The sequence below is a fragment of the Anser anser genome (genome assembly GCF_964211835.1).
Source record: "Anser anser genome assembly, chromosome: 22".
NCBI classification, from domain to species: Eukaryota; Metazoa; Chordata; class Aves; order Anseriformes; family Anatidae; genus Anser; species Anser anser.
In genome coordinates, this window is record NC_139743.1 from 2,455,050 (window position 1) to 2,470,954 (window position 15,905).

Below are 15,905 nucleotides of genomic sequence, written 5' to 3' on the forward strand. Positions count from 1 at the left end.
GGCGCGGGCGGGGCTGCGGCGCCCCCTGGCGGGCGGGCGGGGAGCTGCACGCGCGGGGGCGTGGCCAAGCCGACTGGCATTATGAATATTAATGACCTCGTTTGCATACGGCGATGAACACACTGATGCACGAGCCACCGGGGGCGGCTTTCCAATATTTATTTATTTGTCTGTTTGTTTATTTGACGCCCGCGCCCTCCCCCGCCGTGCTCCCGCGGTGCCCTCACGGCGATGGGGGCCGGGGGGCCGGGGGTCTCCCCGGTGCCGGTGCCGGTGCCGTTACCGCGGGTGCCGGGCCCGATGGCCGCAGCGCCGCCGCCCCCCGCCGGGGCCGCCCCCGGGGCCGCTCAGACGGGCGGCGGGGCCCAGCCCAGGCCGGTGGCGGCGCGGCCCCGGCGCTGCAGCTCCGCCATCTCCTGCATCGCCTTGGCGCTGGCCGCCGGGGTCTGCACCTCGAAGGTGAGCTCGAAGCGGCTGTAGTCCACGCGGAAGGCACCCTTCTCCAGCCACATGCAGGGCTCGAAGCGGTACCCCCACAGGATCTCGTCCTCGGTGTACGAGGTGCGGGCCTGGCACGTCATCCCTGCGGGGCACGGCCCAGGGGAGGCTCGGACGCGCCCCTCGGAGCGACACCACAGGATTCACGGTCCTGTGCCCGTGCCCGCAGCGATGCGCTCGCGGTGAAGCCCGGAGTGTGAAGGCAGGGCCCAGGCTCTCCAGAAGTGCCCGGAGATGGGCTCCGCACCACGCCGCCTGCACACCCCCCCCCAGGTCCCCACCCCTTGCACCTGGTTCCCCCGACCTCCGCCTGCGGCTGCGGCACCGGGGCAAACAGCGCGGCCAGGCCGGCTTCCCAACAGCAGCCACTTTGTGCGGGGCTGGACAGAGCCACCCCAACCCCTGTCACTCACCCGTGGCCTCCACAATGCCCTCGAGGATGATGATGATCTCAAACTGCTCCCTCCTCAGCGACTCCGCCGACATGTCCCAGAAGGGGCTGCGCTGGTTGATGACGTGGCAGATGATCTGGGGCTCCACCAGAAACAACCTGTCCTCCCCTGTGTCGTAGCCCAGGTTCAGCTCCGACTGCTCCAAGGGGATGAACTCCCCTTCTTTGGTCTGTCTGGATTTAATCAGTTTGGCTCTTATTTTTGCGTCCACCATGTGGCTCTCCCGGAGGTCCCCGATGCGGAACATCAGGCAGAGCTTCTCGTCTCGGTGGGAGATGACGCAGTTTTTGCTGAAGATTAAGGTCTGGGCACGCTTCTTGGGCCTGGAGATCTTGACAAACATGCAGCCCACCATAAGGGCATCAATCATGGACCCAATGATGGACTGTGCCATGAGCAGGATGACGCCTTCGGCACAGTTGGCAGTCACGATCCTGGAGCCGTAGCCAATGGTCCTCTGACTTTCCACAGAGAAGAGTAAGGCAGATATGAAATTGTCCACGTTCTCGATGCATGCCTTCCACTCTGGATCGCCGATGTGGTCGATGTCACCCCTTATCCATGCGTCGAAGAAATAGATGGTGCCAAACACAACCCAGGTGACAATATAGCACATCATGAAAACGAAGAGGAACCAGCGGTACTTGAGGTCCACGATAGTGGTGAAAATGTCTGAGAGAAACCTCTTCTTCTCCTGGATGTTGCCCAAGTTCACCTGGCACTTGCCTACTTTGGTGACGTAGCGCTGCCTCTGCTGCTTGCTTGCCAAGCTGAGCGGCCGCTCGTCCTCCATGAGCTTGCAGCGCCGGGTCTGCAGCTTCTCCGTGGAGGGGATGGAGACGATGCTCCGGGTGGGCGTTTTGCTCTGCACGGGGCTGGGGATGGTGGGCACGCTGCGCGTGTGCCGCGGGTACCAGCGGGAGGAGACGTCCCATGGCACGGGCAGTGGGTCATGGCGCGACATGCGGCGGTGCTTGGGCAGGTCGCCGGTGCTGATGGAGGTGCTGGGCCAGCACCTGGCGGGCACAATGTCCTCTGAGTCTGCTTGTCTCTGAAGCAGAGCTGGCTCACCGGGGATGACAGTGCTGTAGGGCGGGTGGAGATCGTTTGGGACTAGGGCTCTTTTCTCAGCAGCGTTGGTGGCCTCTTGCTGTTGGCTGTCGTCTGCGAGGAACACAGGGGTGGCTGGGCCTTCGGGCTGCAAGGGGAAAGGGGCCAGTCCACGTTAAACCGCCCTCTTCATCCTCTGTGCACCAGGCACTGAGCATCACTGAGCCTCACGTGCCTGGGAAGCCCCACACCGCACGCAGGACAGCGGGGACCTGCACGGAGCCCCGCGGGTGGCGTGCCCGGGGCGCAGCCCTACCTTCTGGGGGAAGGTGCCGTAGCGGCTGCTGTCGGTGGGCGGCCGCGGCAGGTAGGCCAGCATGTGCCTGGCGGTGGGCGCCTGCGCGGGTGGGATGGAGTTCCTCCGGCCCCGGGACTCCTCGCGGAGCAGCCAGCTGCCACCCACGCCGTTGCGGGTGCAGAGGCCGCGCTCCCACTGTGGCTCCGTGCTGCTGCTGGTGGCGGTCAGCACGGCGGCCATGGCACAGGGCGCTGCGGGAACAGAAGGGTAGCGTCAGGTGGGGTGCGGGATGCACGGGCAGCAGGCTGGGCAGGGATGGCAAAGTCGGGGGTGAACACTGGTGGGTCCTGCCGGCAGTCTCTCGGGGCTGTAGCAGGTGAAGGATGTTCACGTGGTCACCACGAGGGGACAGCCCCGAGCCCCACGCGGGGCTGGTGTTGCGGCACAAATCCTGCAGCTGAGGCCCTGGGGCTCCTGGCAGCGAGGCTGCTTTGGGGCTGGGGTCGGGGCTGTCGCTAATGACAGCTCCTTGCTTGCCTGAGGTGGTTTTGAAACAGAGTTCCATTCATGGGAAACAAACCCAAATCCCTCACTCCCTCACTTGTGTTAGTGACGTCTAGAGAGTCCCGGCACATTGCCTGGGGCTCACCTCCCACTTGCTCAGAGAGTTGACATTTATTTTTATATAGTTTCTCATAGAAAGTCAAATTGGGTGTGACCCAAAGTGCTACTTAGAAATGCAAACAGCATCCTGGAGGAGACCGGAGCAACAGAATGTCCCAGCAAGGTGGGCAAGCCCCCACCGTGGTGGCTGCGGGGCACCTCGTCCCACCACCACGGGTCTGTGGGAGCTGGAAGCATCCATGGGAGCAGAAGCTCAGCAAGAGCTGCTCCCCCTGCTCACCTGCAGCTGCCACTGCAAGGGGAGGCAAGGTGTTAGCCCTGCGTGGGGCTGGGGATGGGAGATGCAAAGGCGGGAGAGATGCAGAGGGGTGCGCCAGGGCTGGGAGGGGAGGCTGCAGCCGGTGGGCCTGGAGCGAGAGCCCTGTCTGCAAAAAGCTCCAGGAAACTCCCAGAGGAAGCAGCCTATTAATCCCGGTCCTGCCTGGACCGTAATCCTGTTAGCCGCATTTCCGCCACGGCTTCGGCACAGTCTTGCTGCCACTGAGCTGCAGGTGCCTGGCTGTAGTGGGGATGCCCCTCTGAGTGCGGCTGTCCCACGGCCGGCAGCGTGGCACAGCTGATGAGTGCTTGCGCCGCGGTGCCTTACGCTCAGGGCACCCGCTGTGGCTGGAAGAGCACCCAGCACACCCTGAGGGCAGCTGCCGGGGGCCCAGGCCCTGGGAGCCACCATCTCCTGATGGGGCCCCCGCCAGGTGATGGAGCTGAGCTGGACCGGGGGAGGCACCAGATGGCTAAGCCAATTACCTGCCCTAATTGCATTGCACCACCCGGGGATGGAGGTGGCTTCTTCCTGTGAGGCCACTTGAGCAGCCCCAGCAGCTGCGTGAAACGGGCACCTTCCTGGCGGTTACCTACAGCGTGTTTCCAGGCCCTGGAAAGTTGCTGCGAGGCCATTCAGCGACAAAACTCGGGATCGGGAAGGAGCTGGGTACAGGAGCAGGGAGGCGGTGCAGGGGTACCTGACCGATGGAGCCCCCTCCCCGTCAGCAGGCTGCAGCCTCGCGGTGCTCACAGCAGAATCTGCCCCAGCTCAGCTCCAGGTGCTTTTCCCCCCAGGGGAAAGGCCAGGGGCCCTGCTGCCTCATCCAGCATCCTCTGCCTCAGCCTCTTCGTCCTTGCGTGGGCAATCTGGTCATCTGTCAAGCAGGACTGGGGCTCAGACGCTTGGGTCTTGCAGCAGCTGCGTAGAGAAGTTGCAAACAAACAAATTCTGCAATGGAGCGATCCTGCTGCAGGCTGCACACACACTCCGGGCTGTCCCAAGCCTCTGTGCGTGAGCTTCGTGCAGAAACCCCATCCCGGCTGTCCTTGCTGAGCAGCCACGTGTGGTGGGTGAGCTGCACAGCACACGGCATCACCGCTCCCCACCCGTGTCCGCTGAGCTTTCCTGAACTGCCCGCTGCTTAACGGCACTGCATTTTGTGATTCAGTGAGTCCTGGCTGTAGGGGAGCTAGAAGCCCTATGAGCAGAGGAATATTTACAACAAAAATGGAAAAAGAGGAGGGAAAGTGAAAAACAATTGTGATTCAGCATACATCCCCACTGGGCTGGGCTGCAACAATTGGTCTAACAAGCTTTGAGGTGAGTGCTTTACTTCAGGAATAATCACCTGTCTTAATTATTTTCTTCCTCAGGGCAGCAGTGGCCAGCTGAGAGCTGACATCTGGCTTCTGTGTGCCCTTGGTGTGGGGCTGGGATCAGTTCCTCTGCTTTTCTGCCTTCCTCTGCAGCAGGAAAAGCAGGAGCTGCAGAAGCCTACATGTTTGAAGAGCACAGCTCCCACAGGCATAGTGGCAGCAGATCTGTAGCAAGACACTTTATAAAGTCAGGAAATTCTGGAAATATTAACTTCCTTTATTTTAAGATGTTTTCCCTTGATATGCTACAGCAAATGCTCCTGCCAATTTATTATGTTTAGAGATTTTTTCCCAAACCAAATGTAATTCCTGTAACAGACACCACATGAGACTCTCGGGCATGAATTTTGCATGCCCAGAGATGTGGCTCAGCACTGGAGCAAGAGCCGATGCTGCACAGGTAGGGATGGACACGCATGCAGCTCTCAAATACAAAAGGCTGGGAAGGAGAGGGGTTAACGCAGCATTGCTCTGTGCCTATTGCCCCTCAGCCCTCCTGCCTTGTCACCTCGGCCATCTCGGCCCTATTCCCTGGAGGGAAGTGCTGCAGGAGGTCCTGTTCCTGGAAAGCCTGGCAGCGAGGCAGGATTGCTCTGACCCATGGGGCCAGGAGCCCTGGGCTGCCAGGGGACCCTGCCTGAGCGCTGGGTTCTGCGCATCCTTTGAGCATCACCTGCTTTGAGAAGTGCTCACTGCCAGAGTCCTCAGGTGCAGTGCTCTGGCTCTTGCTGTGTCTCTGCCCTGCCACCTCCTGCCGCCGTCCCACGGCTGCTGCCCCAGCCCACACACCACAGACGCATGCTCCGCTTCCAAACGCTTGGTGATGCCCAGGACAAACCAAAACAGAGGGGATGGCCTTGCAGACACCCTCAGCATCACACCCCCACCCCGTCCCTTCCCCTCTCCTCCTTGGGACAGCGGCTGTGAGCCCCCTGCTCATGCAGACCTGCGTGGAAGCAGCGCCTGCGGCCCCCGGTACACCTACCGCATCTCCAGGCACAGCGCCCGCCGGGCAGGAGCAGGCATGGCCGGCAGTCCTCAGCCTCTGCCCGCACCTACAGCTGCTCTTGGGCCACCCCAGTGCCGTCCCGTCTGCCCTCAGGCATCTTCCAACCGGTTCTGGAGGAAAATCCTCTCCTGGCTGTGCAGCAGAGCTTATGGGAGGGAAGGGGAGCTCGGCAGCGTCCTCCAATCCTGCTCCACCAGAAGAAGGTCACCCATTAATCTCCCTCAGTGACGGGCAGAAATACCTCAAGTTGATTTAATCGGAAGGGCTCGGGCAAGAAGCAGATGCACTGTGGGGGTCGGCGGGCTGGCCTGCGCAGCGGAGGCATGGCCTTCCCTTTCCCCCTGCCGCAGCCTCCCAGCGTGGAGCAGGGCTGGGTTTCAGGCCAGGAGCACCAGCGGCCGCTCGTGACCTCTGCTCTCCTGTCCATCTGCCTGTGATGAGCGAGGTCCAGGGGCGGGAAGGTCCAAAACCTTGGGCTGCAGGCAGGGAGAAGCCACGGTCCCTTCCTTTGCGAGGTGCTGGGGAGGCTCACCCCACGCCCGGGGGACGGAGCTCTCAGCGTGGCCCCACACAGCCCTTCCTGGGCACCCGGGGCCCGTGGGCACGCCGGGCCCCGCGGCTCCGTGCAGAAGCCGGGGCTGGAGTTTGCCTCGCAAGCAGGGGCTGCAGGCAGACGGATCCCGGCGCCTCCTGACCACCTGAGAACTGCAGGACAGGGATAACGCGCCTGGAGGGCTCACTCCTCACAGAGGATGCCGCTGTGGTGTATTTAAAGTTGTTTCCCTACAGCAGGATGGTTAAAAATAGCAAAGGTAGCACAGAGGTTATAAATAACTGCTCAGCCCCAGCCTCACACGTCTCACCGTTACCAATATAGCACAGCTAAGACTCCACAACTTGCCTTGGAGTTAAGTGTGACTGCAGGCCTCAGCTCACCCCACCTCCCACAGGCAACAGCTCCTGCCCAGGGAGGCAGCGAGGGACAGCGGGGCTGAGCGGGCAGGGACGAAGGGGGCAGAGCACGTCCCCTGTCCCTGTCCCCTGTCCCTGTCCCCTGTGTGACTGGCGGTGGCCTGTGCAGCAGGGCTGCCGGGGCAAATGCCGGCCACAGACATTGCCTGGAGGCAGCTTGCAACTGGCAGGACCGCGGGGATGTGTCCAGAGCCAGTGCGTGCAGGCAGGTCCTGGCTTACAGCGGGGTTTGGGACACCCAAGTTTCCCGTGCACTTCAGCAACGGTCAGGAAGGAGGGCGAGAGGTGGGCGGAAGGCAGCGGCGACTGCCCGGTGCAGGATGTGGTACGGCAGGAGGCTGCAGCAGAGCAGCCCTCAGTCAGCACCAAGCACTGGAGAGCAGGATGTGTACCCAAGAGATGAAGCTACCCGTCCCTAGAGCAAACAGGTTCTGGTGACCCTGCACTTTTATTTTTTTAAACGGTCTCCCCTCTTTCGCTTGGGTTGTGTTCCAGGAAATTGGCAGAGGCTTGGTGCTGGAGACGTGGGGCACGGAGGCACCACCAGCCCCAGCTGCGCTGAGTCCCACAGGCTCTGAGCCCCCTCCTCAGCCAGCCTGAGGCATGGGGAGGGACAGGGGGAGGGACAGAGGCAGGGAGGGAGGTCCTGTGGCCACGGCCTCTGCTGGGGTCACAGGGCCAGAGCACCTCGTGTCCTAGCTGCACGGGCACGGTGCCCAGCACCGGGCTCCTGGCCCCAGCAGCACCGACACGGCTGCTGTGATGAGGAAGGAACAGTAATTTACTAGCCTTGACCCCTAATATCCTCCTTGGTAACAAAGAGGACAGATGAATGAGAGATTAGTCAACTAATCTCCCAATGAAGATGAATCTAAAAGTTGGACCTCGTATCCCATTTGTGGGGCTGGGCATGCAGGAACAGATGGGAAGCGAGTGTCAACAGAAAATTAGGATTTTCCTTATGAAGTGGTCTCTCCTTTTTACTTTTTCCCTATCTTTTTTACAGCAAGGTCTTTTCTCTCAGTCACGGCAGGTCCTCTTTTTCCAAAGTGACATCTCAGCTCTACTTCTGTGTCCCAGCTCCCCTGGCACTTAAATGCAGATAACCCCAGTGACCCGACAACGCTGCTCTGAGGACAAATGTTTGCAAAGCACTTTCTGAGGATGCGAAGCACCACGGTGAGGGTAAAGTTCAGTCCTGGTGCAGCACAGAGACTTCCAGGACCAACACCTCTGCCTCCCACAGCAGGAGAGCCATCGCGCAGAGCTCGGCTCTGCTGAAGCAGCCTCTGGGCCATGAGGCAATGTGAAGGGAAACATTTTGCTCTCTGCAGCTTTCCTCATGCTCACGTCAAGCAGCAGCATGTTTCCCTTGGTGCTGAGTGCAATGCAGTGCCAAGTGCTCCTGACATCTCCCCTTGCCCACAGCGCTCGGCAGGGCACGGGGGGGGCGGCTGCGCCACGCTATCCGTCTGCAAGCGTCTGGGGAAGGAGCAGGCCCGGGAGTGCCCACGGGGCCTGGCTCTGCAGCAAGGAGAAAAATGTTTCTTAGGAGCAGCTGCTTCCAGCTCAGCCTCCGGGGCCTGGGGCACAAGGCAGGCTCCCTCCCAGCACCACTGCTGCGAAGAGAAGATGCTCCCTGGAGATCCAGGCTGGGAGGGAGGAGTGCAGAGAAGACCGCTACGTTTACAAAAGTCTCCTCGACCGTGAGGAGTGGAGTAGGAGCGCAGGCACCTTGCTTTCCTCCATGATGCAGAAGGGAGAACGTCCCGCAGAACAGTGAAGCAGGAGGAGTCAGGACATCACCGTGCTCACCTCACGCTGTGATGCGTGGGTCTCACAGCGCCTGCATGACGTGGGGCTGCTCAGCCCAGCTCCCCGATCGCTCCCATCAGCGCAGGGTGGCCGCACTCAGGGCAGAGCTGTCTCTTCCCCCAGCAGTTCATAAGGCTTTGTTGCTGCCTGTTTGTAAAGCCACTATTCAAAGAAAACACGCTCAAGCCAAACCAATGCCATCATTACCTTGCTCGCTGTGAAAGTGCTTCCCAGTTGGGAGCCTTCCACCTGTGCGCTGAGCAAACAGGCAGCAGCGTCCCCTGCTCCTCCGGCAGAGCTGCGGCCTCCGTGGAAGCCCCAGTCCTCCACTGAGCTCCTGGGCAGCTCTCAAGACCTCCCTGGGTATTTATTTAAGGACAGCATGAGGGTTGATGACTTAAATATTCCTGAGAAAGCTCTATGCCGCAGTTGCCAGGAGGGGAGAGGTGCTCTCCTCCAGGCACCCTGTCCCCTGCAGCAGCCGGCAGCTCCTCTCCCCTCCCAGCCAGGGCAGGAGCTGCTGCTTGCTGGGAGCTGCTCTCTGCCAAGACTCTCACTTCAGGGTTCCTGAGGCTCAGAGGATTTGCATGCTTTCACTTAACCCTCCTGTGTATGGACAGCATGGCAAGGCAGGACCACTGCAGCTTGTGAGCCAGGTTTGCCCTGAAGCAATACTGTCTATACGCAGAGATACAAACCACCGTCCCTGGGGACACCTGGGGATGTCCTCTCCGAAGAAACTGCCAGCCCAGAGCATCCACCCCTGGCCTGACACCAGCGGTGCAGGGACAGGACATCAGAACATGCAGGGAGCGCGGCTGCACAAGCACCAAGTGCTGCATGCACAGTGGTGAGGGGAAGTGGGGGGAGAGGGAAAGGAGCATGGGGTCGATGCTTGGCTTTCCAGAACAGCTTTGCTCCCTGTTGTACCCAGTTTTTCCTGCCTAGCCAGCAGTGCCTTCTTTTAACGCAACAAAACCAACAAGACACAAAAAAATGATTGTGGCCACACCCAGGAATTAGAGGTATAAGCTTGAATTTCCCCCTATGCGACTCCGCTGAACACCAGAAGCAAATAGCAGCACTCTGTCTGTGGCTGTCAATGGAAACGGTGCATTCATGGAAATCCACACCATAAATGCACAGCTCCAAAAGTGTTAATACCAAAAGCTTCTGCTCACCTAAGCTTATCTCAGCCTCACCAGTGGAGCCGGCGCACAGCTTACAGACGCAGCGTTAGCATGGCTTGGAGCTGCAACACAAAGGTCCAACTGGGTGCAATGTTTCTCGCGCTCTTCGGGTGGGTCTCGTCCTGTGTCACCACTTTCGTGCCACTCTGGAAGAACCTCAACTTGGACTTAAATGAACTGGAGATCTGGACCATGGGGCTCTGGCAGGTCTGCATAGTCCAGGAGGAGGGAGCGACGGAGTGCAAAGCCCACGACTCCTTCCTCGCTCTGCCGCTGGAGCTGCGTGTGTCCCGAATCCTGATGTGCCTCTCCAATGGGCTGGGGCTTCTCGGATTCCTCCTCGCCAGTTTGGGCTCGGACTGCTGGAAAATATGTGAAGAAAAACCTGATCTAAAGAAATGGCTCCTGCTTGCTGGAGGAGCGGCTTTCGGCACGTCAGGGATCATGACCTTGGCGCCAGTCTCCTGGGTTGCCTATAACACGGTCCTTGAGTTTTGGGATGAAACCATTCCCAACATTGTCCCGCGTTGGGAATTTGGGGAGGCAATGTTCCTGGGGTGGTTTGCTGGATTCTTCCTTGCAGCAGGTGGGTTGCTGCTTATCTACACCACCTGCTTAAACAGGACTGAAACGCCAGACGTGCCTTCAGCAGTCTGCCTGCAGCGTCCAGCGATGGAAGGTCCAGCTGGGATATCACCGTGGAGTCACCGCTCACACCCCAAAACTGCAGACCTGGTAATCTAAGACTTGCAGCACTGTGTCCTGTGCAGCTCCTGGCTGTTCAAATTTCAGAATGTTCTTGCATTTTACAGGATGATTTGCTAATTCCTAAGACAGTGTTGCAGCCTTTTTTCCTTCCCATCTGTGTCTGTCTGCTTCACTTTTTTCTCCTTTTTTTCAAAAGAGCAAAAGCTTTTTCTGCAGCACTTGCAAACTAAACCTAGTACTGTAAGCCAAGAAGGCAAACAGAGCAGTAAAGAGCACTTCATGTTCATGGTTACATTTGCAGTATACTCAGTGATTACGCTATTGCTAGCATTCCCTGGAAATCTCCAGTAGTCAGAAATGTAATCATTGTAACACCTATGTCCAGGCTGAAAAGCTCATTCTGTGAATGTCCATTTCATTTTGATGTATTCAAAATAAATTATTTCAGTCATCACCAGCATGTTTCTGTGCTCTTAAAATATAACTGCATCTTACACAATGCATTGGGAAGACTGGGAATGAAGGGTCTGATCTTTAAGGAACAAGGCTGCAATCTGAATATTTTGTTCATCTAGAAAAAGCTTAGGAAAAAAAAAAAGGAGAGAAGGAAAACAAAAACATGTGCTGATACAAAAAACTGTGCTCCAAAGGCAGAAAGCCAGTGGCACTATCCTGGTCACTAGCTTGATTTTCTCAACCACTGAGATGATGAAGTTATAAATGTGCCACAGACCTTCATTTAGGGAATTCTATAACAGAATTGTTTACCTGGGCATAAAAAGCAACAATGAGAGAGAGAGAGAGAGAGAGAGAGAGAGAGAGCGCGCACCTATTTTTTGTGGGTCTCTTTAAAGATCTCTTCCATGTTTTCTTGACTCAGCTATAAAAATAAAGCTTCCTTTATGCCTCTACGCTACTGGCAATACCATACATAACACTGAATTAACACCAAGAATCTTGACAGCAGGAAACCCACTGTTACAGTGCTATTTAAAAACTGAGTTTACTGCTGTTTTAATCTGTTTACACTAGAAGCCATGGCTGCACGGTCAAAAATAAAGGAAGCCCCCAACCAAAAGCAGCATTCTGCTGGGAATCAAAGTTCGCTTTTCTTCAAAAGTCCTGTTTTGAAATTTGCACTTTGCTCTAAGAGAGAAAAGAAGTAGCACATGGGGAGAGAGAAAGAAAACAGACTATTCCTAGACGTTTTTCACACTACCTGGACTTAGGTCAAGGCAGAAAATTACAGCCAGGCCAAAGAAGGTATTTCAAGAAGTCTGAGCTTCCTGACCAGCGCAGCTGTCCTGGACGTACCCCAGCCACAGCTGGTGCCCACTGTGTGCGCGAGGAGGAGCCCCCCCCTAACCCCCTCAGGGATGTGGGGTGTGCTTCCAGCTCCCAGATCTTCACCCATCTCTCTACACCGTTTGTGCTGATGGGCTTTAGATTCAGCTTTAAATACATTGTCAAATCCTGGAAATTATGCTGAAGAACAACAACATAAAAACACCCCACAATTTGCAAAGAACATCCAAGGGCTTTTGAAGTACTTTCCCTTTGGACTAGTTCTGTGGTCTTCAATTTTCCATTATTTGTGCGAAAAGCCAGGCTTGCTGCTATTGATCTGATGTGCTGAGGCATCCCTTCCCACAGCACCGCAGCCGCTCCACAGGCTGGGGTCGCACATGCAGCTGTGCAGGGAGAGGAGGGACCCAGCACTTCTGTTCATGCCACGTCCTCCGTAATGAAGATCAAGCACGGCACAACAGAGGGGCCAGAAGGGTAGCATTCTTGGCTGAGAAACGTGCTTTTCAAAGAGTTACACAAACTGTTAACTGCCCTCTAAAGGTCTGACAAACCCACAAAGTAAAGAAACTCTATTTTGGCTATAACTCGTCACCTACTCCCTTGGGAAATGAAAACATGGGGGAGGGAGAAAGATGACGACAAGACACTGAGCAAAGGGTTTCTTCTAGCTTCAGGACACTCTTCCCTGCAAGCACGATCCAAACTATCAGAACTTAATGGGCACTGAACTGCTCTCCTGAGAAGTCATCAGCAGTTTTTTGAAGCAGGTTATCCAGATATCCATTGGGATATTTTTTAATTTTTGTAGCAACATGACAGAATAAAATCTACTGCCTCCTGAGTGTATGAATAGCTGGAATCTCCTAATTCAAGATTTCTCTCCCAGACCACATCCTGGTTGCCTGGAAGTCAGAATGCCTTGGAATGACGCAACAGCATTGCAAAAGTTATCTTGAAATTATGAGTCACTTACTCTTTGTGCAGAGTGAATGCAGTTATTGAGTATGTGGTGTCAAGACCCCAGGCTCTCTGTTTAGAATGCTGAATGCTTTTCACATGTTACAGTCGAACCCCAGAACATGAGTATACTAAGAAATAAAGTGAAGGCCTCATTGTTCCACAATGTCATCTCCATCTCAACAATGTGGAACACAAGGCTGAAAAAGCAGCAGCTCTTCCTCTACGACAGCTCATTGATTTTAACAGCCTTGGCACTCTTTTTGCACACGGATAGCTGGAGTTTCTACAGATAAGTGTTTTCCTTTTATTCTAAAATAACTGGGAGAAGACAATATAAACCAAATCCCAGCCATGTTATTCCTAAATAACATGGAAACACAAACTGACAGAGAAGTGGGACCTTGGTGACAATTTCATTCAAACATAGCTCTGCTAATTACAACACATTTTGTAATAGGAAGAAGTCCTACAAAAAATCTGTCTTTAATTTGTCAGAAAAAAAACACCCCGGGGCATTTTTCTCTCCTCTTCCTAAGCTGCTGAAAAGAATCTGCATTTTTTTCAGAGCAATAACAGCAGAAACAGGTAAGGACTCCATTATAATGTAGAATCATGATATCAGCTCAATATGCAATTAAATGTTTAAATTCCCCAATTAATACAGAAAATACTCAGATCTTGGCTGCAGGAAAACACGGATTTTTTCCTCTTCTTTATTAATTCAGTATGAATGAATTGTTACTGCTGCTTGCTTCGGAATGGCAGATTCCCTCTTGCACAAAAAAACACACGTTAATGCAGGATGGGTTGCAGTGGAAAAGGACTCAAAACAGATTTTCAGCTCTGAAAAATGAGACTTCAAGAGAAACCACTAGGCACTGATAACAAACATGGGCATTTTCCCAGCACCATTTTGCAGGAAAATAAAATAAAGGAGGGGAGATGCAACTCCCTGGAGCTTCATTAACTCCCACCTGTTTTTTGAGAAAGCCCTGCTCTCCCAGCTGCCAGACACCCCCCCGGAACCACATCCTGCTTGGGAGGGACCCCAGCTTGTGCCCCTGCACACCTGCCCCATGCCTCTGGATGTGCCCCACAGACAGGCTGTTATCTCCAGACACAGCAGGGATCCAAGACGCATGTCCTTCAGCCCATTTACAGCATCGCAGAATGTGAACCCTTGGTTACACCACTTAATCTCAAGCAGAAATAGAGAACAGCTAGACAGAAAATGAGATAGCAAAGTAACTCAAAGTGCAGCTCAGCATGTCCCACCCTTATTTAACTAAAGGAGGCTTAAGACAGGCACCAGCACACAGGAGGCTCACTCGGTTGAATTACAACTTGTGTTCACATTACAGCGTGTGTTAGCTAACAAAACCATCAGCCACAAAGCAGACAAGCCACAAACACATGCTGGAAGCCATATTTAACCTTGGGGTATAACACGACCTGTCTACTCTACAAGTTACAAAGATGTTAAGCCACTGTTGCAGACTTTAATGAAATTTCTATCTTAAGAGACAGCTCTCTTGGATGCTGGTCGGTGATGAGCTGAAGCCATCAAGTCTGAGGATCAAATGTAACTCTGTGGTCATAGTCTAAGTAAACTCATCTATTTTTCTGTTGAAATGTACAGAAGTCCCCCAGTGCTGTCCTGGCAGCAGAAGTCTGAGCTACCAAGCAGTCTGCTGCCTTCACAGGAGATCTAAGATGAGATACAGCAAGTACTCACGTCATTCTGGCACCTCTGGAGCTTCATTAAGCTACACACATTTCCACATTACTTTGCCAATGGATTTCTTTTTTCTTCTGCTTCCCTTTCTTCCTACTGAAGCCAAGAGGAACCATAAGGCATAACAACAGAAGAAGAAAAAACACTGAAAAAAAAAACCCACACAGAGAAAGCTTTTTCATTCTAACATAGAACAAATGCTTTTATTGCACTTTTAGAAAACCTGCACAGTCCTAACAAACAGGCTTACCCTCTCCTCTTACTTAGAACGTTTGGTTTAAACAATTGCCAGAGTCCAAACACAATTACAGGCTGCTCATGAAAGGAAATCCAAATGGGCTTGCTTTTCTTTTTTTAAGGAAAGTTAATTAAAAAATTTTAAAAAAATAAAAAGAGAGCTGATTCTAACCTTTACAGTTATCATCACTAATCCAGCACTGAAAATCCACCAGTGGTGAGAAGGAAGTTCACTTTCCAATCCAAGAGGGGAATACGCTTCAGGGGTTTTATGTCCTTTAACCAGTCAGCTATCACTGTAGCACAAGTGTGGTGGAGGCAATCTTTACAGTTCCGTCCTTTCTCTTGTCACTGATGTTATTTGCTTTTGACTTTCTCAGAGGAAGAATCCTGCATATTTTCTTTTGCCAGTTAAAATACAAAAGGCAAATGCCTGTTTGACTTAACTAAAATATGCAGTTGCATGCATGACTGACCACATGATAGAGAGTGAGTGCCATTGTTCCTCTCAGCTTCCTAATCACACAATTCAGACTTCTGCTAGCAGAAGCTTGGCAAGATCTGAACATATAATGTCTTGCAGCTAATAATTTAGGAAGATGTAAATGTGTCTGACAGATTGAGAGCTAATAGTTTTGCTCACTAGATGAGCCAATCTCTTCCTCTGCTATTGTCACAATCCCAGTGATATGTGCCTGCTGGACAGTGTAGAGTTGCCAAAACAAAACAAACAACTCCTCATTTGGTCTTGGGAATATAAAGCAGATGGAATTGTCAGGTACCTGTTGGATCATATTAGTAACAGTGGTTCATGTCCTTTGCATTCTTACTTAACATATTATCTCAAAAGTGCAATACTGCTTTTTATTCATTCATATTTACAAAGAACACAGGTCTGAATATGAATCACCTATTCTCTTCCCTCTCCCTTTTAAATACTGCCTGATGGGAGGATACTGTGAAGGTGGGTGGTTTATAGTACACCATATCAGGGTGGAAAGTCTGCCATCTATTTTACAGTCACAGTTGAGGCACCATGAATGGACTCCATCACGGCTGCAAAGCGGCTGCAGAGGTCGTACGGGGAGTTGGGCCGGATCTTCGGAGGCTCTTTCAGCACAATGACCTCCGCAGAGCAGTCGAGCAGCCTGGGAAGCAACTCGCCCAGCTTCATCTGCAGGTTTGCTGTCAAGGGGGAAGAGGATGAACCAGTCAATGGGACTGAAACAGTAAAAGACCAGACAGCAGAGGGTTTGAGGGCTCCAAGCTAAGAAACTATGATGCCTTTCTGAGAACGATCATCCAAACCTGAGAAATGCCCACACCTTGCACACAGGGATGAGCAGCATCT

The 15,905-nt window shown here is 54.0% G+C and overlaps 3 protein-coding genes across 11 annotated transcripts in view; 1 reads left to right on the forward strand and 2 right to left on the reverse strand.

Moving 5' to 3' along the window:
- Positions 1 to 2: 2 nt before the first annotated feature.
- On the reverse strand, positions 3 to 4,003 carry LOC310885220 (G protein-activated inward rectifier potassium channel 4-like). Its single transcript, XM_083808282.1, has 4 exons — positions 3,942 to 4,003; positions 2,317 to 2,549; positions 912 to 2,148; positions 3 to 583 (listed from the first exon to the last, which is right to left on the reverse strand). Exons 2-4 carry the CDS (start codon positions 2,536 to 2,538, stop codon positions 348 to 350), a joined length of 1,695 nt encoding a protein of 564 aa, XP_083664408.1. The 5' UTR covers positions 2,539 to 2,549; positions 3,942 to 4,003; the 3' UTR covers positions 3 to 347.
- Positions 4,004 to 9,657: 5,654 nt separating this feature from the next.
- Positions 9,658 to 10,770, forward strand: LOC310885225 (claudin-22-like; the record flags this gene model as incomplete). Its single annotated transcript, XM_083808295.1, has 1 exon — positions 9,658 to 10,770. The coding sequence occupies one exon, from the start codon at positions 9,658 to 9,660 to the stop codon at positions 10,348 to 10,350; it is 693 nt and encodes a 230-aa protein (XP_083664421.1). The 3' UTR covers positions 10,351 to 10,770.
- Positions 10,771 to 14,491: 3,721 nt separating this feature from the next.
- The window catches only part of USP28 (ubiquitin specific peptidase 28), a 34,249-nt gene continuing 32,835 nt past the window's right edge, over positions 14,492 to 15,905 (reverse strand). For all 9 annotated transcript variants that reach the window (XR_014574611.1, XR_014574612.1, XM_083808267.1 and 6 more), the window contains one exon: positions 14,492 to 15,739. Coding sequence is in view for 7 of the 9 variants with exons in the window: in XM_083808267.1 (XP_083664393.1) it covers positions 15,564 to 15,739 (176 nt within the window). In the remaining 2 variants the exon portion in view is untranslated. The remainder of the gene's footprint in view (positions 15,740 to 15,905) is intronic.